The sequence below is a fragment of the Salvelinus alpinus genome, chromosome 15 (assembly GCF_045679555.1).
Source record: "Salvelinus alpinus chromosome 15, SLU_Salpinus.1, whole genome shotgun sequence".
NCBI lineage: Eukaryota > Metazoa > Chordata > Actinopteri > Salmoniformes > Salmonidae > Salvelinus > Salvelinus alpinus.
This window is the reverse complement of record NC_092100.1, coordinates 49,478,122-49,499,304: the sequence shown is the minus strand read 5'-3', so window position 1 is coordinate 49,499,304 and position 21,183 is coordinate 49,478,122. Positions and strand designations below refer to the sequence as shown.

The 21,183-nt window shown below is 42.2% G+C and overlaps 1 protein-coding gene across 3 annotated transcripts in view; it reads left to right on the top strand.

Annotated features, from left to right (window-relative positions):
* ccnd2a (cyclin D2, a) overlaps positions 1-21,183 on the top strand; it is a 213,541-nt gene that overhangs the window by 176,634 nt on the left and 15,724 nt on the right. Inside the window, exons 1-3 of one of the 3 annotated variants that reach the window (XM_071343924.1) lie at positions 11,855-12,363; positions 13,754-13,969; positions 17,278-17,437. In XM_071343924.1, coding sequence (XP_071200025.1) covers positions 12,169-12,363; positions 13,754-13,969; positions 17,278-17,437 — 571 coding nt within the window. In that variant the 5' untranslated portion in view covers positions 11,855-12,168. Of the gene's footprint in view, positions 1-11,854; positions 12,364-12,813; positions 13,106-13,753; positions 13,970-17,277; positions 17,438-21,183 lie in introns of those variants that run through there. The other 2 variants (XM_071343925.1, XM_071343923.1) reach the window with 2 other exon arrangements.

The window sequence follows — 21,183 nt, the reverse complement described above, 5'->3', positions numbered from 1 at the left end:
CACAGGTGTGGTTCCTGAGTTAATTAAGCAATTAACATCACATCATGCTCAGGGTGATGTATAAAAATGCTGGGCAGGCCATTATTTTGGCTACCTTGGCTATGCCCCCATAGAATGCCCCCATCCAAAGGGCACGAGAGGTCACTGAATGGTTTGATGAGCATGAAAACGATGTAAACCACATGTCATGGACGTCTGTCATCAGATCTCAACCCAGTTGAACACTTCTGGGAGATTCTGGAGCGGCGCCTGAGACAGCGTTTTCCACCACCACCAACATAACACCAAATGACGGAATCTTCTTGTGGATGAATGGTCTTGCATCTCTCCAATAGAGTTCCAGACACTTGTAGAATCTATGCCAAGGTGCATTGAAGCTGTTCTGACTCGTGGTGGCTCGAACACCCTATTAAGACACTAAATGTTGGTGTTTCCTTTATTTTGGCAGTTACTTGTAGGTATCCTTTGATAAATATCTACTGAGACTTGGCATGGGACCAAAGACAACAAATCCCTCTGGGCCACGAAAATCATTCAGGCCCAACTCGCACGGTGATAATGGGACATTGAAGCAGCCTGTGTGTGTAAGCTTTTCATTCATAATTTGTTGAGTATGAGGAATAGGACTCACTAATTCATGAAACATCTTTAGAAGTTGTCTCAAACCGGTAAAAACACATGTGCCTCATGAAGACATTGAGAAGCAGAACATGTTGGCTGAGGTTAAGAGGTGGAACAGGTGCAACTGCAATCATAGACACAAACTTAATGTGATCAATGTTTGATGTTTTTATAGGGTGCGGCAAGAAATGTAGAGGTACACTTATTGTGGGAGTCATTGAATTTCAAGGCATTTGTTCATTTGCAGTTTTCCTTTGGTGGAGAGAATTGTCTTATTAATAAAAAATATATTGAATAGAACCACATTCTCATACATAAGATAAAAGCGTAACATACATTGAATCATTGAAGACTTTGTGCTTATAAAGTGGGAAAACTAAACGGAGGCAGACACAGACACGGCAGTTTTAAGTGAGGGTTAAAGATTTTCTTATCAAAATGGCGTCTTAGGAAGCGAAGAAGACAGTACGTGGCGGAGAGGAAATGCATGCAGCAGGGAGGGGTGTTTGACTCTTCACGCTGCTCCTCTATTGTTGTTGTTAGCCCCTTGCTGTTGTGACTGAGGTACCGGCAGCAGTCGTACACACCCTGAATGCTCTCTTCATCGTTCACACAACAGAATTCCAGCCATAACGACCTGTCCTCTCTTGGAAATAAACCCAAACACAGTCATGGGCCTGGCGGGGGGCAGGACATTTTCTGGATGGACGCCACTCACCAATCAATTCAGTCACTTTGTGGAGGAGCTTGCCACTTTATTTGTAGATAGGAGATAAATTGCCCTTTATCATTGGATGGCGACCTATAAGATACAACTTCATTGTGGGATGTAGATCTACACTACATTCAGAAAGTATTCAGGCCCCTTGGCTTTTTCCACATTTTGTTACGTTACAGCCTTATTCTAAAATGTATTCCGTTGTTTTTTCGCCCTCATCAATCTATACACAATACCCCATAATGGTATCACAATACCGCATAATGACAAAGCATAAACAGGATTTTAGAAAATACCCTTTACTCAGTACTTTGTTGAAGCACCTTTGGCAGCGATTACAGCATCGAGTCTTCTTGGGTATGACGCTACAAGCTTGGCACACCTGTATTTGGGGAGTTTCTCCCATTCTGCTCTGCAGATCCTCTCAAGCGCTGTCAGGTTGGATGGGGAGTGTTGCTACACAGCTATTTTCAGGTCTCTCCAGAGATGTTAGATCGGGTTCATGTCCGGGCTCTGGCTGGGCTACTCAAGGACATTCAGAGACTTGTTCCAAAGCCACTCCTGCATTGTCTTGGCTGTGTGCTTAGGGCTGTTGTCTTGTTGGAAGGTGAACCTTTGCCCCAGTCTGAGCTCCTGAGAACTCTCGACCAGGTTTTCATCAAGGATCAATCTGTACTTTGCTCCGTTCATCTTTCCTTCAATCCTGACTAGTCTCCCAGTCCCTGCCACTAAAAAACATCCCTACAGCATGATGCTGCCACCACCATGCTTCACCGTAGGGATGGTGTCAGGTTTCCTCCAGATGTGACGCTTGGCATTCAGACCAAAGAGTTCAATCCTGGTTTCATCAGACCAGAGAATCTTGTTTCGGACAATTCCTTCGACCTCATGGCTTGGTTTTTCTCTGACATGCACTGTCAACTTATATAGACAGGTATGTGTATTTCCAAATCATGTCCAATCAATTGAATTTACCACAGGTGGGCTCCAATCAAGTTGTAGAAACATCTCAAGGATGCACCTGAGCTCAATTTCGAGTCTCATAGCAAAGGGTCGGTACTTCTGCTAAAATTTCTAAAAACCTGTTTTCGCTTTGTCATTATGTGGTATTGTGTGTTGATTGATGAGGAAGAAAAATGTATTTAATCAATTTTGGAATAAGGCTGTAACGTAACAAAATGTGGAAAAAGTCAAGTGGTCTGAATATTCTCCGAATGCACTGTATATTTTGGGATGTAAGTCTATATTTTGGGATGTACATTAGATAATGGAATTCTGATCTGTTGCTGGATATTACTGGAGGGACCTCTTTACTTTAATTATTTAATTATCTCCCCCCTCCTCTCAGCTGTTCCTTGCAGGGCCACGCTGACTGAGTTAGTGCCTGTGCTGTTATGGGTTCATTGGGCTGGTATGCGGCAGGAATCTTTGGATCAAGGTAATTTCACACTGTTCAACATTTTCCCAGGCTGTTAAGCTTCCCTTTACCTTTGTGCCACTCGAAGAACGAGATAAGGAGTGACACATGTTGCCATTAAACACACACAGCATCCCTGCAGCACCCAGGGCTGACGCCACCAGCGGGGCAAAGGAACGACTTGAAAGACATGGGCTGTAAATGATCTTCTGACACTCCAGTTTCCCAAAAGGATCAGATTATTGCAGCCTGTCCAAGTGTGGGACGGTGTAGTGAATTCATGGGGGGTACTGTAATAATGATGAAGGGAGTTGGATTTGTCATTGCAGAGGTCCAGAGTTTTGGGAGGGAGGCCAGGCAGGCGGGGCTGTCGTTTGTCTTTATCAGATACAATGAAGATAAGAAGGTGTGTTCTTATTGTTCTTCTGAATAGTTTTTTATGTATATTAAAGTGTGTGCGCGTGTGAACGTTTGCGTGAACGTGGGTGTGCATCATTTATGTCTACATCTGTGCCAGTGTCTGTATTCAACCAGCAGCACATGTGTTGTGCTTCTTTTGTAATCTTCCCAGACTGTTCCGTGTTATTATTAGATATACCAGATGAGTCAACACCTGATGGGTATGGATGGAAAATGAGAGGGGTATAATTGTTTAAGTAATCTAGTTATTCTCTACTATACCCAGGTCCTGCTCTCATGTACCATCTGTTTCTGCTGGAGACCTCCGGGGCCCTAACCTAACCACACACACTGCATGAAGATGGTGCCCTTACCCACTGTGTGTGTGTGTGTGTGTGTGTGTGTGTGTGTGTGTGTGTGTGTGTGTGTGTGTGTGTGTGTGTGTGTGTGTGTGTGTGTGTGTGTGTGTGTGTGTGTGTGTGTGTGTGTGTGTGTGTGTGTGCAGGTGTTTGCATTGGGAATCAACAATGAGTTGATGACAATGAGCCCATCAACCCTTGAAACCCCAAGACTATCTGTTTTAAAGTCAATAAGAGAGCCTCTTAAACACAGCTGCAGTCAGAAAGGTTTCTGTGAGACATGACTGCTACCTTATTCCCACCTTCTCAACTCGTGGAGAACACATAGTTAAACTTTTCATGTTTGCAATGCTTTTTGTCCGTTTGACAAATATAATGTCAATAGGCAGCGTTTTTCTTTGTTCCCAACAGGGAGGGGTGCATGAATCATACATTAATCATGATTCGCATGAATGCCTCACTCAGAGACAACAGTTCTCTTTCTGGGCAATTTGCAGCAAGTGTCAAAACTGGGTGTCTCTCAACTTGAATGCAAATATCTCTCCCTACTGTATGCTGTATGATCATGATTACAGTTGACGTGTTTATGAATCATTGACTTCAATTCACATAGTTCAATATATTGGTCTTTAGAGACACAAAATGGCATTACTTCCCAGGGGATTGGCTGCCAGTCATTCCATCTGTCTCTCAATCTCTCGTTCTGTTTGTCTCAAACTGACATCTGTCTGAGAGAACATATTGAGGACACATCGAAGTATGAAATTTGAAGGCCATACAAAGTTTTCACTCAGACAATAAAGGGTAAGTATTCCTTGTGAAGTAGCCATCGGGACAATCAGTTCATTAGGGCACACAACAGAAAATGTTTTAAAAGTTTTGCAACAGACAAGGAAAATGTGTGTTTCTTATTGGACAGGTCCATGTAGTCGCTCCCTTTTTGAGTCTGTTTTCTTCCATTTGGTGTCTAATGAACACTACCCATTGGACAGTACTGCATGACAATACATGTTTGGGATGATGCACATTTGGTTTGTACATGCAGGTGGACATATTCAGGATGTTTTTACTCCCTCTGGACCAACATTCCAAATTGCCAGGAATCAGGAGGGCCGCCTTGTGCAGAATTACACCGTGAGGGACACAACCTGCCCTCAGAGAGTCCTTGCATTCTGTTTCAAGGCCCCTCGGAGCAACAATGCCTTCGTTCTAATGTGTGGGTTGCAAAGGAAGGGAGGGAAAAGCTTGGGCTCTGGTATAGTATCAGTAAGCAGCTGTTGCATGAGTGACAAACTCAAGGGCTACCGATATGAACATGGGAAAATCCTAGGGAAGCAGGGGGTGAAGACAAAGCAGCAGATCAGCCTCTCCACTCAAAAATGTGCTGTTGTGTTCTTCTACAAGTGTGAGAAAGAAAGGAAAACCTATACTAAGTATCCTCTGGACGGCCAAGGGAATATTTACTGTCCTTGTCAAACTGTACCCCAGATCTTCCTCTCTTCTCTACTCCCCAGTTTTGATGAGTCATTGAAAGGTTGTTGGTGGAGTTCAAAAGGTAGGGTCAAGCATGTGAGAGAGGAGGGGAGAAGGAGGGAGGGAGGGTAAAAGAAAGGTAAATGAATAGCAGACTGGCTCTTCTCTGTTGTCGGAGAGAGGGTTTGGCTGGCTGGTGCTGTACAGACATCCTTATTGTCTCTCCCATGCAGGTAGATCAACACCAACTATGTTCTCTCTGTGTAGACACCCATACGTCCCTCAACGCGCCGTCAGCAACCCCTTTGATAGATTCTGGCTGAATGCAAAAAGGTTGCTTTGAGTTATTAATGATGCTTTAACTTGTGTTTTCTAAACTTTTCAAGAGCTGTTTCTTTGACTGATTTTCTTGCTTTGAAAACGGAAGGGAAGAAACAAGGCTGTTTTGAATATTTGTTGTATGACAACCGAGAATAGGCCTACAGTTACACGTTGTTAGTTTTTTCTCTTTGTTCGTATCTTGATTGTGTCTTTTCCCAAGCTTTTTGGGGCACCTGCTAATATTGTAATATCAGTCATATGTTACAAGGTCCAGACTAATGCAACTTTATAACCGGTTGTAACCACCCCCACATAGCATATGAGAAGATCTGAAGCGTGTACCTCTGTCTGCAGCATCGATTTATCTCTTTAACAGGGAGGGTATTCACCTTGCCCCAAGACGTGGAGGGATGACAAATAAACGTTGTTCTTTTGCTCTTGCCCTTGTTTTTTGGACATAATGAGATAAGAAATAATTTTCGGGAGGACATCTTTGCATAAAGAATGTCTGAGGGAGTCTACAGCCCTGGTCATTGGTGCCAAAGTTGCAGTGTAACGTCAGTAGTAGAATGGTGAGAATAAAACACGATTCTGAGACCATCCCACAGGTGCTTGAGCTTCCAGAGACAACCCTCATGAACTTAGTAACTTGGTTTCTGAAAGACGTCCAGAGTATGGAAAGGGGTTGAGAATGTAGTCTGTAGCGTTTGCTTATCAATCCATTATTGCACGTACTTATTCCCACTAAATAGTCCTATGACTGGTGTGTATATTCTGCAGGAGCTGGCTCTCTAGATATCCCTCCTGTCCTCTCTCCATCTGTGTGGTTTGAAATAACTTGTCATCCTTTATCCATTGCTCTCACATATAAACGCAGGTCTCCTTTGCTGTGACGTTATGCCATTCCATCTTTGAGAAATGCAGTCGAAAATAGAATCAAGTCAAATGAATCTGTTTGATTGAATCAAACATGGATGCATGTGTTCCTAATCCAGTGTGTGAGGTTTAAAGTAGAATATGTGCATTTTTGGGTGAAATGCGCAGGGTTGTGTGGTCATGCGAGCTGAGTTATGGTTACCTGGCTTTCTGATTCTGTCTGTTATTGTCCAGGTAGCCTAACAACTGTACTCTGTCTGTATTCTACGATTAGACGAGATACAGGACATTGTTATCACCCAGTTGTATTGGCACTTCCTTGTTGATCTCAGCAATAACATGAATGATCATTGGAGCATTGCATACAGCCGGGGAATTATGGTATGGATGGATCTTTTGTTATTGCTTTACTCAGACATCTGCAGCTGTTCAACCACAACAAAATAACCGAGGACGAGCTCAGTTGTGAGCTTTGACCAATGCGTTATAAGAAAATGATAAGCATGCATAAGATGTTTTGAAATGAAACATGTAGTGAATATAAATGATAGCATATTTTGTAGCAAGTGATCTCTCATGACCACCTAACATGCAGTGTTACTACATGGTAGTAGTACTTTATTATATTTTGTTACTTGTATGCGACAAGCTAAGGAGACTTGGGAGTTATAACAGATGTTCAAGCTCAGGTTAAGGCAGGAAATGGTTTGCATTACTTTGTAAGTATAAACAAAATAACTTGCCTGATAAGGTTCTGCTTTATAGTGCATAGATGATATTTCTGAGATGACAATGTCAGGGGAGTTCCTAGTGTTAAAACGTCATAATTAACTATTTGAATGACCTTGTATAAGTAAGAGTGAATGGTGTGTTTGTTTCACTAGTGTATTGTTTTGCTGTTAACTGTTTTTCAAGTCAGCCAGTGTGGCTGTTACTGAATGGTGAACAAATGTTAACATGGAGTGGGGCAGAGTGGTTGAACCTCCTATTCATTGGAATTAACAGTGTATGCACATGGTTTTTGTCATTCAGCATTTCTGACCCTGTCATGGTTGATTTATGGTCATCTTTTTTACATCAACAATATGTTATATTTATTAGGCCATTTTTGGGGAATAATTTCTCCGCTTTACAGTTGTCACATGTAACACAAAACTTTTGTGCTGTTTTTATAACAACATAAACAGTAAAAATGTTCACACCAGGCCAAAAGTGTGGAATAAGAGAACAAAAGCTTTTTCTATAAATAACATTAGTATATATCTTAATTTAGGAAATGAATTAGTGAACTTTATTCATATATTATGTTATAAATAATTAAATGGTTTAATTTTTTTAATATTCAATCAACCGATTCTTTAAATACTATTAACAAGGTTATCAATAACATTTCCACAGTCTTTTAAAAATAGTTTCAAAGATAAAGCATAATAAAAGGACAAATATAATATATATGATTTGTACCTACAGTCTGAAAGGATATAAAGGTATTCAAACCAAGAACCTACATAGTGGATTTGCCTCTTTCTGCCTTTTTGCCCTCTAATATGGTATGTGAGACAAATCTAGTTACGGGTTCCATTTATTTGATTGTTTAATTAAAAGTGAAAAACTAAATGTGTTTTTTCCTTCGTGTTAATTATCTGCTTAGAAAGATGTTATTTGTCATTGCAGAACTGCATTAATTCCAGCTTGTCGCTGTAGCACATAGCTGCAGGTGTGTTAGAATGATCTCTAGGTATCCCACATTTCACATGTTTTTCAAAACATGCTTCTATCACATGTCATAATTGGCATTCTCTATAAATCAGCCAACTTTCACACAGCCTACTTTAGTAAGATTGTGGAAATGCTTCTTTTTAGAACATCTTTTTCAACCTGTTTGATAATTATTTTGTAGTAGTTTCAAATATAGTTCCATGTAAAAGCCCAATCAACACATTATGATTGTTTCATTGCTGCATAATTTATCTGTAAACATGCTCACAGGGAAGATAAACAATGTCAGAAATATGTTATAAACTGTTGTTGTAAAATTATCCACTTTTTATGAATTTGAAATTATAACATATGGTATAGAAATTCTAGATGGTTTTCACTTCAAATATGTTCATTTTCTGAATTGTGAACATAAAAATGTTTATTTTTCTTTTGATTTCAACATCCTCTTTTTTCAATCTAATTTGTTTGAAAGGAGGCAGAGACTCACAACCTATAGTTTAGGCTACTGCTGTCATTTGTCGAGCATTGAAACCTTAAACTCATAAAGTTCCTTCCTGATAAAAATGCCCCTGTCTGTTTGTTTGACAGAGTTTTAAAAGCATCTTAATTCTTGTTTTGGTCAGCAACCTACTTGTGCTTTTGGTATGCAGCCTAGCCTAGCCCAAATGCTAGCATTATCTTCCCATTATTTCAAAACCTTATGTAGGGCTGTATCATGCCCCTTTGAGTGAGTGAACGTTGAGTGAGACAAACCATTACAGTCACACTATGAGGTGAGATATCTTTTTAAACCTTTTCAACTCAGAATAAAGTTCAAAACAAACGTTGCATTGCCTTGTGTGTGCGTGTGTGTCCCATTTGGATATCATTTTAATTGCATGCATCCGGGAAATAACATGCGCCTCCGCCCAATTCTGCGTTTGACGCTCAGCGCCTGTGATGACGTCATTACTCCGCGAAAATACAGCATGGTTCTTTCATACTTCTTCCAAAGTCGATAATGCTGCGGCAAAACTTTTGTCTTTGTTGGAATATAGGAAATGGGCTCATTTTGCTGTCTTTATTTGTACCTTTTTTTAGACATCTGCTGTCTAAGTAATTGATATTAAAAAGTAATTTCTGATGACAGTGACAGGTGCATGAGCAAGTCATGAGATGCAGGCATTCAGAACATGAACCGCCTTGAATAAATCACCGTTATGAAAGACGAAAATATGAGAAATAAGTTGAAATATGCATTTTATTGGGCATTATAACAAATCAAATGCACTTTGCCATCCGAGGATTTGGTTGAGACGCGTGGCCATCAAATAGTATCTGTCCGGTCTGGTGAGGTGGAAACTTCCATCGGACATGATTGTGGACATGTTGGCTCAATTTTACTCTACTTCTGCATAGTTTATTGCATCCTATGTGAACCTTCGCGATCAGTCATTATGGCGCGGATGGGTTTGCACGATGTAGAATTTTGATTGCTTATTCTGTTTCTCTGAGGGGAGATTCATTTACCATAGTGATTCGTTGAGATGCGTCAGGGACTGGAGGAGCAGGGGGGAACCCCCTATATACACTGCTTCCACACAACGAGCAACTTGATGGATGTGTTGGCTGGTAGGCTAAAGCCTAAACTATTCTTCATTGAAAAACGTCCCGTATTGTCTTTGATGCCTACTCAAACGTTGTCATTTTTGTAGTCCAAAACATTCCAAAAGAAAGGGAAGATTTTAATCACTCAGTGCCTCATTCATGTAGGCTAGTTTTTCTTGTTGTTGATGGTCATAACAACATAAAAGGTTGTCATGGAACCAATTAAGAAACAGCTGGGTGTTTTGAAGATGTGTTGCATGACAACCAATAATAGAGTTACGTGTTGTTCGTTGCGCTTTGTCCTTATCTTGATCATGTCTGTTCCCAAGCTTTTTGTGGCAACTGCAAATATCGTAAGATCATTCAAATGAAACAAGGTCCAGACTAATGCAACTTTGTAACCGGTTGTAACGTGTAACCATCCCCACAGAGCATGAACAAGTTTGAAGCAGGTGCATCTGTCTGCAGCATCGATTCATCTCCCTAACATGGAGGGTATATGGTATTCACCTTGCCACTTCAGACGCATCACCCCTCGCCCACAAGACGTCGGGAGATGACAATGAACCTTTCTTATTTCGCTCTTGCCCTTGTTTTTGGGACGTAATGAGATAAGAGCACGTTTAAAAAAATTGCGGCAGGCCATCGTTGCACGAAGAATGTCCTTTTACTGGTGTGTATATTCTACAGGAGCTGGCTCTCTAGATATCCCTCCTATCCTCTCTCCGTGTGTGTGGTTTGGTATAGCTTTTAATCCTTTATCCATGTCTTTATCCTATAAGCGTAGGTCTCCTTTGCTGTGAAGTAACATTTTATCACGGAACTAATTAAGAAACAGTTGCCTACTTGCAGCCGATGCTATATTTCTCTAATTTTTGCGTAATAAACAAGTTATAGCAATTTTGATCAATATTGTAGTAGCTTATAGAACTGCTTTATACTTTTCCAAGTCAAATTGTTTTTTAGTTTCAACTTTAAAACGCGTGTAAGGTGGTGGTTTCATCCATATGTAACGTGTTGCTTTCCAATGTTTTGTTGCTTGATAGTTGGATATCATTTTACGATGTCACTCTATCCTAGGGGTACAATAACATCCGCTAATCGTTTGAATTGATAAATGGTTATTGCACGAGTTGGACAGCCCTGGTGCTCCGAAGGTAGCCTATGCAATAAAAGTCTGCCCAGTAACAATCGGCAAGCCTCGGTCGCACGCAGAATACCTATTGGCTATATGCAAATTGTGACAAGGGGAGGAAACAATCTCGAGACAAAAAATGCTCTAAAGAATCATTTCCTAGTTCTCTTACAAGTAGAAGAACAAAAGTGTTGCCATTCAGAATGATAGAGAGACCCACTCGAATGGAATTTTACAACTTTGATCGCACCGGGAGAATGCCCCCTCTGCATTTGAAACACAATCAATGCAGGATAGTCTAGTTGACCCATCTTTGGGGGTAGTTTATTATTAGAGGCAAGCTTAAGCTTTTTTTGACAAACTATATCAGATCTGCTTAGTGCTCCTCCAAGATTACATAGACCTATTTAACTGATCTCTATCAAGGCAAGATTATGGTTGCCTATAATTAATTCTGACATGGGTCCTATATGTATCTCTTTCTGCATATGAGTGTTATGATCACAACCTCAAAAATAGGTATTATATGTATATATTAATACATACAGTTGTCCAATACAGGGCATAGGCTGTCATCGTGGTGTTATCTATAAAATACGTTTGTCGCAACAACGTTTCTATGCTGCAATGCATTTCCTAGAACGCTATCTCATTCAACCACATGCGTACGACTTCTGCTGCTATATAAAAGATACTGTATATGGTATACCTGTGTGTGTGTGCGTGTGTGTGTGTGTGTGTGTGTGTGCGGGCGTGTGAATGTCGGCGAGTCTGCGCGGGCGTGTGTATGCCGGCGAGGGAGGGAGGGGGCGACTATAAGTTCATTAAGTTCATCAGATAAAAGAGAAAGCAAATGAACAAGGATTAGTTTTGCTTTTAATAAACTGAAATAGAGAAATAAGATTATCCTAATGCATGTTTATAAAGTTGTACAATTGGAACTATTACTATATATTCCTGCATGCATAGCCTACATGCTTCATCCCCTATGAAGGCAGAGAAACTGTTCCCTTGACGAGGTTTAACTCAAGCACTTGCTGGACTTATTTATGCATACATGAACATTGTATAATTAATCAATTGATATAAATATAGACTTTTATCCATGTGAATTGTCTCTATTTGTAAATTTGACGCATGTGTGGGGGTGGGGTTTTGATTGTGGTCATATAGATTTTTATCATGATAAAATAAATAAATATAAAGTATATAGTTGTAAAGTAAAAGTGTAGCCTAGAGAAAAGAGTAACAAATGTTTGATGAGAGCATGTTGCGTCTGGGCAACTGCTCTACATAATGAGATTTGCGGCTTGCGTCATGGTCAGTAAAGGCAGGCTTCAAACGTATCCAGCCAGAAGAAAGTAGAAGTGAACTGTGGGGGAGAGGAAAAAGTTCGCAAGGAGAGGCAGGACAACTCTTGGGAGCCCTGCAGTCTCACTTTATGCCTCCAAAATACTTTCTTTCCAGTTTATTTGTATCTAGCAATATTGCTATAGTATTGTCACAAGAATAACCCAACTTTTTAAAAACTAAAACGACCATGGAGCTGCTTTGCCTCGAAGTGGACACCATCGTAAGAGCTAGTCCTGATCCGAATCTTCTGTGTGATGACAGGGTATTACAAAGGCTGTTGACCATTGAAGAACGATTTATTCCACAATGTTCTTATTTCAAGTGCGTTCAGAAAGATATTCAGCCATTTATGCGGAGGATGGTTGCGACTTGGATGCTGGAGGTTTGTACCGAAACACTTCAACTCTGTAGGCTATTTCCGTGCCTACGACTCATCTCAAAACACTAACATCGGACTTTTCACTGTCATTTTGTCAGGTTTGCATGGTGTGAGAAAGAGTGTTGCATATCACATTGCCAAATAGACAATCCTGATAGCATATAATCAACTACTCGTATTTATATGATTTTATTATCTAGCATATTTGAACCAAGTCACTGACGATTTTGATAGAGATACATAGACATGTGGTTACAGTGGTGTATATCACCAGATAATGTTGTTCTTTGCATATGTCTGATCTAGGAAAGGTGCCCTGGATTATTTTGTTATGTTTTAGATTGCCAAAATATTTCCATGCACACGTATGCAGTTAATCCTTGCCCTATTCTAGCCTATATTCTAACGCCATGTTGGTTTTTATTGGAACTGTTGCAGTTTTAATGACGATTTTACAGTGTCATAAACGCTATAACAGCAGTTGAAACGTGTCCGAAGTGAAAGAGCAGTGTCTAAACTACATAGTCATAATTGAAAATAATCCGAAATATTTAGCAAACATTTTCTATTTATTTTTTAAATGTCGTGTCGCGGAATGGGCGCGGGCCTATCTGTTCCTCTGGTCTCCGCATTGAAGTCCGTCACCCAGGAATTAAGTTAGATTTTTTACACTTTGTTTGACATAATCAGTTTGGAATGGTCTGAAAAGAAACCCAACCGTCTGAGCTTTATTTTCATCTAAGAGGTATTTGACTAGGATTCATTAAAGATTTTATATTAATTTAGGAAAAAATATTTCGACCTGGCGGTGACGCACTCGAGAGCAACCGCATGCTACTTCGTTTTAAATTTGACAATTATTTCGCATTGAACTTCAAATGACATGTTTATCAATTGTCGGGTCTGATGTGAAAGACATTGGTGTTCATTATGATGTAAAAAGGATAGATGTAGACAATTTATTAATATTTTTAAATATTTTATGAAAATATGACGAAGGAGAAAAAAAAGAGTTTCCGTATAGGCTACTGTGGTGCTTGGGTGTTTTTTGGCTGGAGTGATTGTGACTTGAATTCATTTCTTACCAAATGAACTGAAGGAAGGCGAGTGCATTGACAGCCTGTGCCGGAGACCTTTTTAAAACATAGAAAATAATCAATTTAGAATGTATTGAACATGTCGCAACAAACAACTCTGGGCTGGGCTCAATTCTTGGCCAGGTCCCAACGCGTTTCAAATAATAGATATGCATATCTGGCTATTACATTATTTCCATAATTTCGTTATGATTTTTATGTTTCACATGAATTGAACAATTTAAATTGTAATTGAAATAACTGGAATTTGATGATGCCAAATGCTGCACATTGTCACGAGTCGCCTCTCTCTCTAGGTTTGTGAAGAACAGAAGTGCGAGGAAGAGGTTTTTCCCTTGGCAATGAACTACTTGGACAGATTTTTAGCCGCGGTTCCAACCAGAAAGTGTAATCTGCAACTTCTTGGAGCAGTTTGCATGTTCCTTGCATCCAAACTGAAAGAAACTCGTCCATTAACTGCAGAGAAACTCTGCATCTACACTGATAACTCCATCAGACCACAGGAGTTGCTGGTAAGCAGTTGGTTTCTGCCAACAAAAATTATTCAATTTCAGATTGTTATTATGACATTGTCAACATTTATATGAAACTCATAGCTAATTGTTAATGTAATCAATGCTTATGCTACGAGCCATATCTCAAAAGCCACCTACATATATATTTTTTATATTTATTCATATTATTTTCTTGTAAAAAACTATGTTGGCCCTATTTACATGCATGGAGATTCATGGAGATCATCAGCAATCCTAGATTTATCAGCAAACCTAGATTCCATGTAAATCAATTGTTTATCTGACCATTTTTGGCCCCATCACTGTAGGACCCAGAGTGTTTGTCCCCCAAGAGCTCTGTAATATTGAACTGTACAGTAGGTTTTTGTACAGTGGTCTCCATCGCCATCTAGTGGCAAGTATTTGCAGTAGGTCGAGGTCAGTGTTGAATTGAAGCCAAGTTTTGGATCGAGTGAGTGATCTTCAGAGGCTGTAGTCTACAGAGAGGAAGTCTCACATTTTGATTGTCCTGGCAAACACAGTTTTGTCTTTAACCTCAAAAGTTTGCCTCGCTCAAGGTTTGACCTAGATGTCCTCACAGAATGGACACTGTTACTGTTTTTTGTAGATCCTGCTTCAAAAAGCACCTTTTCCAATGTGGTAGAATAAAGATGTTTATTACATGCATGCAATACTTTTTACATTACAATTCGGCATGAGATTTTTTCATTGGATGACTTGGCTGTAGGTGCTCACAGCAAGGTTTCACTTGACCTGGTGTGATCACATCCTGCTTGTTTTGGTTAGGGTTCTTTCTGCAGTCCTTGGTACCCCAAAGTTAGAGCCCTTGGCAAGGTCATAGGGTCATGGTGGACCAGACGTACCAGTTGTTAGATAGTTCACCCCCAAACATTTAAATAGTCTGTTTTTCACATCAGAAAAGTATTTCCTCTGCGACGTTTTATAAACATTATTTAATAAACAACAGTGAATCCCACTCATGATGTGAAATAAGTCACATATGATTCAGCCGTGGAGGCTGAGAGCTCAGGGCCTGCCTGGGCCTGGCCCGGCTCCTCAGTTGATTCCTGCAGCCAGCGGCAGTGTTAATTTAAGATGGGGTGCTGCTGATCCCAATGCTTTGTTACTAAGTAGGTATGGGCTGGAGATGCCAGCCATTCCCTGTGATGACAGGCCCTGGACCAGTTTATTGGCTAGGCGAGACAACCTCAGCAACTATCTATCATTAGTTGTCATTATATTACATGCTGACAGAAGCAGGATCAACATGAGGTGAAGAACTACCTTTAGCTGGGAACCGGGCTGGGCTGTATCCACCCATACTCATGTTGTTTAGGCCTGGGTGAGAGGAGAAGTGGTGCACCATGTCCTTGAGATGGTTTCATGTGGGCTGCTTGGGTGTGTTCACAGCCAGCTTCTCTATAAGGCAGTCTTTTGGCTCACAAATAGGCACAGGAAACAGGAGATCAGCTGCTCAGCCCATGTGATCGTTTTTTGGCCCCATCTTTGGTAACAATTTCTTATAAAAGAAACCACAATGTCACCCAGAAGGTGTGACCCGGAAGCACTGCATGGAGGGTGTGTTGCAAAGTTCTCTCTCTCTCCCTCTCCCTCTCTCTCTCTGTCTCTCTGTCTCTCTGTCTCCCTCTCTCTCTGTCTGTCTCTCTCTCCGTTTCTCTCTGTCTCTGTCTCTCTCTCTCTCTGTCTGGGAAACACTGCGGAGTGCGGACAAGAGTTAGGTCGTAGTCAGGGCCATCTATCTATACAATTCCTAATTGAGTCCTTGAATTCTAACCGCAGAATCAAATTTGTCAATGGTTTCTTTCACAGCGGTATCTGTGGTATTGTTAAGAAGTGACACACTGAACCTTAGCAGTTTGCAACCGTTCTATGTAAGTTGATAGGGAAATGCAACACCTTGTGAAACTGAAGTGGGGATATCATAGGGAAGTATCATCTGGACGTTAAGTGCCGCTTGCGCCATCCAGTGTGTGGTCCCCTTTCAGAAGAGAGGAGAGATACAGTTCACCTGAGATTGGGAATGAAATGTAGTCATCGGTCCAGAGTTACCGTGTCATGGAGCTCTGAGAGCAGTTAATGGCTGCCACATTGGACCGGCGTCATCTCATGACTAAGAACCATGTGGCTCTCTGAAGGGGAAAATCACTAGCTCCTAGTCACAAGGACAGTCCGAACCACACAATTCCTCCAAAATTAGTCACCAGCTTCTTCCGTTACTCACCCTTTCTTCTCTAAGAAAGCGAGGGCAACCGTACAACTCAAACATAACCTCTCACCCCCCCCCCCCCCCCCAAGAAATTTAAACCATGTAAATTAAGCTCGGCCTAAATGTCATTGGCTATTACTGGTAGACATTGGGAAAGGGCAGTTGAGGCTACAGCTCACAGTTGAAAGTTAAAGTTAATTGGGTCTGGTGAATCTGTCGCTTATAGTTATGCTAATTGTTGCATTTTTTAATTTGAAGCATCTCCTTTTATGCTGTTAATGTCAAACATTAGGTATAGAGTTGTTTTGTCTGGGTACCTGGTGAGCTACACATCGTTGTAAATTAGCTCTGTTTGGCGTCTGTTGAACATTATCGAATACAGAGCCAGTGTCAATGTTCATTTAGATGGGGTGTAATGAATTGTTAGGTGCCCAAAGTAGCAAAGCAGGCCATAACTGTGGCAAAATGGAATGGCTTCCAACAGCTAATGACGAAGGTAAAACCATGCTATCCTGTGCTAACCTATTTGCTGTGCATTTTGTCATGCATTTGTACATGTAAAATTGATACTGTGTCATTCATTCTGCATAGACAGTTGACCAAAAGGCCATATAGCTAGGAACCCATTCATTGCCTCTGTTGGCTTGAACATGTTAGTAAGAGCTAGTCTCAGAGTCCCCCCCCCCCACCCCCATCCAATCCCCAGACCTCACAGGTCTCTCCTGAGGAAAGTCCCAGATGCCAAACTACTAGACGAATGTCGTGAGGTCACCTGCGTTCGGGTGTCAGAGCTGCTGTTGCCTCAGCCAGCCTGCTTTGCTCTTTTTCCTAGCCAGGGAGAGTAATATAATAACGATCTTTCTCTTCTCAACCACTCCACCTTCTATGCTGGGTAGGCCAGGGTAGGGCAAGGCTAGGGGCTCACACAGGCAAAGAGAAAAGCCTGCCACATACAGTACAGCCTCCTCGGGCCTGGCTCGGTGTCAGCTAGGGTGGTGCCGTGTATATACAGAATGTTTAGCCTAATAGCCTCTCTCATCCTAACACAGTCTCTCCTCTCCCTCACTTTCTGTTTTAGGAGTGGGAGCTGGTGGTGCTGGGGAAGTTGAAGTGGAACCTGGCGGCTGTCACTCCAAATGACTTCATAGAGCACATTGTGAGGAAGCTGCCTTTGCCCGAGGAGAAGTTAGTGCTGATACGCAAACACGTGCAGACCTTCATTGCCCTCTGTGCTACAGGTACGACAGGAAACAATGATGCGTTCTGTATTGTTACTAAAGTCTCTCTGGGGGACAATGATAGCATTTGATTAGGAACATTTACTTTCTCAAAAGATGAGCCAATGGGGATGTGGGTTGCCATCTGATATCACTTTTGGCTTGCGTTTATTTTTTGGGCTCCTGAGCCACGTTTTGCAAGTCAGAGTGATAATGGATGTGCTGCCAAGTCAATTAGGTGCTGATGTCTTGCGTCAACATAGTTGCGGCTGTTGCAAAATATCCTTGTCTCCCCTTCTCTCGATGCAAAATCTAAATCCCATTCTGATCAACAATGACCGGAGGATCCCCATTCAGGTTGCTTTGTGGGCCCGTCATGCAGTGTCGTGACGCCTTATAACTCAAGTGAGATGTATTACCTCCTTGTGAAAATATGTGGGGTCTAGAAAAGCATGTGTCGTGGAGGACGTGTATCTGTGAGAGTCTCATGTCCGCGTCCATCGTGTTTCTCTCTCCCGGCTGTGGCGTCTGGTACGGTCATGTTCTCGAGGCATGTCAGTGGCTAATAGAGCATGGAGTGACACTTCAAAGGGCAGGGGCCTGGTTTAAGGGACATTTGCATGTTCCCGTGTGCTCTGCGACCGAGGGACGATCTGACGGGGGTGGGGACTGGACATTGTCTCCTCTGCTCTCCAGGTTGGATTGTTTCTTTAAGATCAAACATCGAGCCGTGGGAGTGACAGGAGATATGATCTGGAGAACTGGAGAGGAGGAGGAGGAGGGCGAGAGCGAAAAAAGAGAAAGAGGAGGAGTATATTGTTCCTGCAGTGCCGAATAGTGAGGCACGTCATGTCGTCATCTCTCTCTTCGTCTCCCCATCTTCTCACGCCTCCCTACTGCTTGGGGGCATGATGACTTTCCCATGTTCAGGGAGTGTTTGTGGGGCAGGTTCTCCCAGCACACACCCCATCAGTATGGGGGGTAATGGGATCCAGAGCTGCATCAAGGCTTCCCTCTCCCTCCCAGGCCTCCCTGGACTCCACCCCAGTGTCCCACCTCTGGCCCCACAGGAATGCTCCCTACACTCCTTTATGGGTGAGATCCATGTGGTGGTAGAGGAGTGTGTGTATGGATGGATGGAAGGGAGCTAGGGTGACAGGTCTCTAAACATTGCCACTTTTGATGTGGAATCCCTTTTCTGATTGTGCAATTGATAGTGTATGTTGTGAAAGACGGAGCACATTGATGGTCTCCATGGGAACTGGCCAGAGTCCCATTGAAGACATGGAATTTTCCATCTCTCTCACTCTACTCTCTCTATCTCTTTCACTCTCTTTTCCTGCCTCTCTCTTGTTCTCCATTTCTCTCTCTCTCTCTCTCTCTCTCTCTCTCTCTCTCTCTCTCTCTCTCTCTCTCTCTCTCTCTCTCTCATTTTCTCCTTCTTTCTCTTCTGTGCCAATGGAGAGATTACTGTGAGGAACGACTGTGTCAGTGATCGGACCTATTCCCAAAGCAACATTGTGCAAGGCTCCCAGTGCACTTTGTCCTTAATTGCTTCAATGAGGCCGTGGATATACATTTACGAGTCTCGTGGAGGAAGATGTCTTCCCGACGTCTTGTAGAAGGGAGCCTTGCTGCAGATAACTGAGATTAGCAGCAGGCCATTTTGTCTGAATACTCTCCTCAGAACTCAGACCGGTATCCAGGCAAAGAGTGAGTTGAACAATTTGTTGCATCTGAAGATCTCTGGGAATTCAAAACCCATTTTGTGCAACGTTCCCAGCCATAAATCAACTCAACTATCTTGTGAGAATCCTCCCTGAGAATCCCCCTCCAAACATGCTGAGAAGGTGACGCTGGAAGAGGAGGTTTCTAAGGCTTTGCTATTTGCAAGAGAGTTGACAAAGGATCACCTGGGGCCTCAGTATTTCATGCATAGAAGAGATTGAACTCACCCCCACCTCCACCCCCTCTTGTTGGGAAACTTGCATAAACCAAGCCTTCTGTTTTCAAGGGAGCAAGAGAGAGGAGAGGTGGAGAGACAAAAAAGCCTCATTTTAATGGTTCCTCTCTTTTGATGGGAAAGTTCCGTTCGAGGCACTCGGTGGGGATCTGGTCAGGTGGCGACGGCGGGCCAGGCGGCGCAGGCCGTTTCAGTATTAATTAATAACGCGGGAGGGTCCATTCAGCACTATGCAAATAGTCTAGGGCTCTGCTAGAGCCCAGGAGAAAGGAGACAAAGATCCGGCCCTACATTTCATATGCAGAAGCATGTAAGGGTCAGCACAGCAGGGGCACTCCATAGGAAACACCAGCTTCTCCCCAGGGCAGCCTACAGGATAATGGTGGAGAAACAAGCTCATTAAGGGAGATTATGGCCCCCTTCTTCCACAGAGACACCAAGCACTCCTTGCCCCCCCCCCCTCCCCCTGGTCTCTTGTCCCATTCTCTTTCAATAGATATAAAGACGGGGTTGGCCTGAAACAGATAGGCCTGAACATGTCTGATGATAATCAGATCTATCCTACTTTACTGGAGACATCCTGAGAGAGATCGCGCCGTGTGGTCAAACATGGTCGAGGAGACCTGCTGCAACATGCAAGGAGATGTGGCTTCGACAGCAGTTAGTGTGACCGTGACCTAAACTAGTGGGTCACGAACCCCTGAAGTCCACCCGGGTTATTAGGCAAGATGGAGTAACACAATGGATCCGTTAGACCCCATCAGGTTGTCAGTTAGCCTGTTTGGACACTCTTGGGCTCCCCAAGCACTTGATTAGAGTGTAGAATACCGTGTAAATAGGTTTCCGCTGTAGGTAGGGAGAGTCAGTCGTCAGCCCTCAAATCTGCCCTCTCATTTTCTTCCTGAATGCCTGTTGGAAGGAGAGTTGGAGACTCCCTTAGCGTCTCTAGTGAGATATGATTCAGAATCTACTGGAATGCATGGCAGAGGTCCTTCATCTTTATTACCAGTGTTTGTTAACTGAAAAATCTTCCGATTTGATTAGTCAGAGCATCCAATAAATTCTCCTACCAACGATCCTCTCTGTCTCCGTCCGCTCCAACTCCATTGATGTCTTCAGCATCCATCCTTGAGGCTGGAGGAAGCTTTCTCACAGTATGCACACAGGAATGTGATACACCGTGTGTCATAGAATGGTATGTCCTGAGCTAGCCTCACTTCACTGTGGTAATCAACACCTCATCTGAAAGACTGGGAGCAGTTCGCCCATACATCCACCATAAGGCCAAGGAATTCATTTGTAGACGTTGCACTTGTTCTAGCAAGTCTCTGATTTGAGCCCCTGCCTACTTGTACAGTTGAAGTCGGAGGTTTACATACACTTAGGTTGGAGTCATTAAAACTCATTTTTCAACCACTCCACACATTTCTTGTTAACAAACTATAGTTTTGGCAAGTCGGTTAGGACATCTACTTTGTGCATGACACAAGTAATTTTTTCAACAATTGTTTACAGACATATTATTTCACTTATAATTCACTATATCACAATTCCAGTGGGTCAGAAGTTTACATACACTAAGTTTACTGTGCCTTTAAACAGCTTGGAAAATTCCAGAAAATGATGCCATGACTTTAGAAGCTTCTGATAGGCTAATTGACATAATTTGAGTCAATTGGCCTACCTTCAAACTCAGCGCCTCTTTGCTTGACATCATGGGAAAATCAAAAGAAATCAGCCAAGACATCAGGAAAAAAATTGTAGACCTTCAGAAGTCTGTTTCATCCTTGGGAGCAATTTCCAA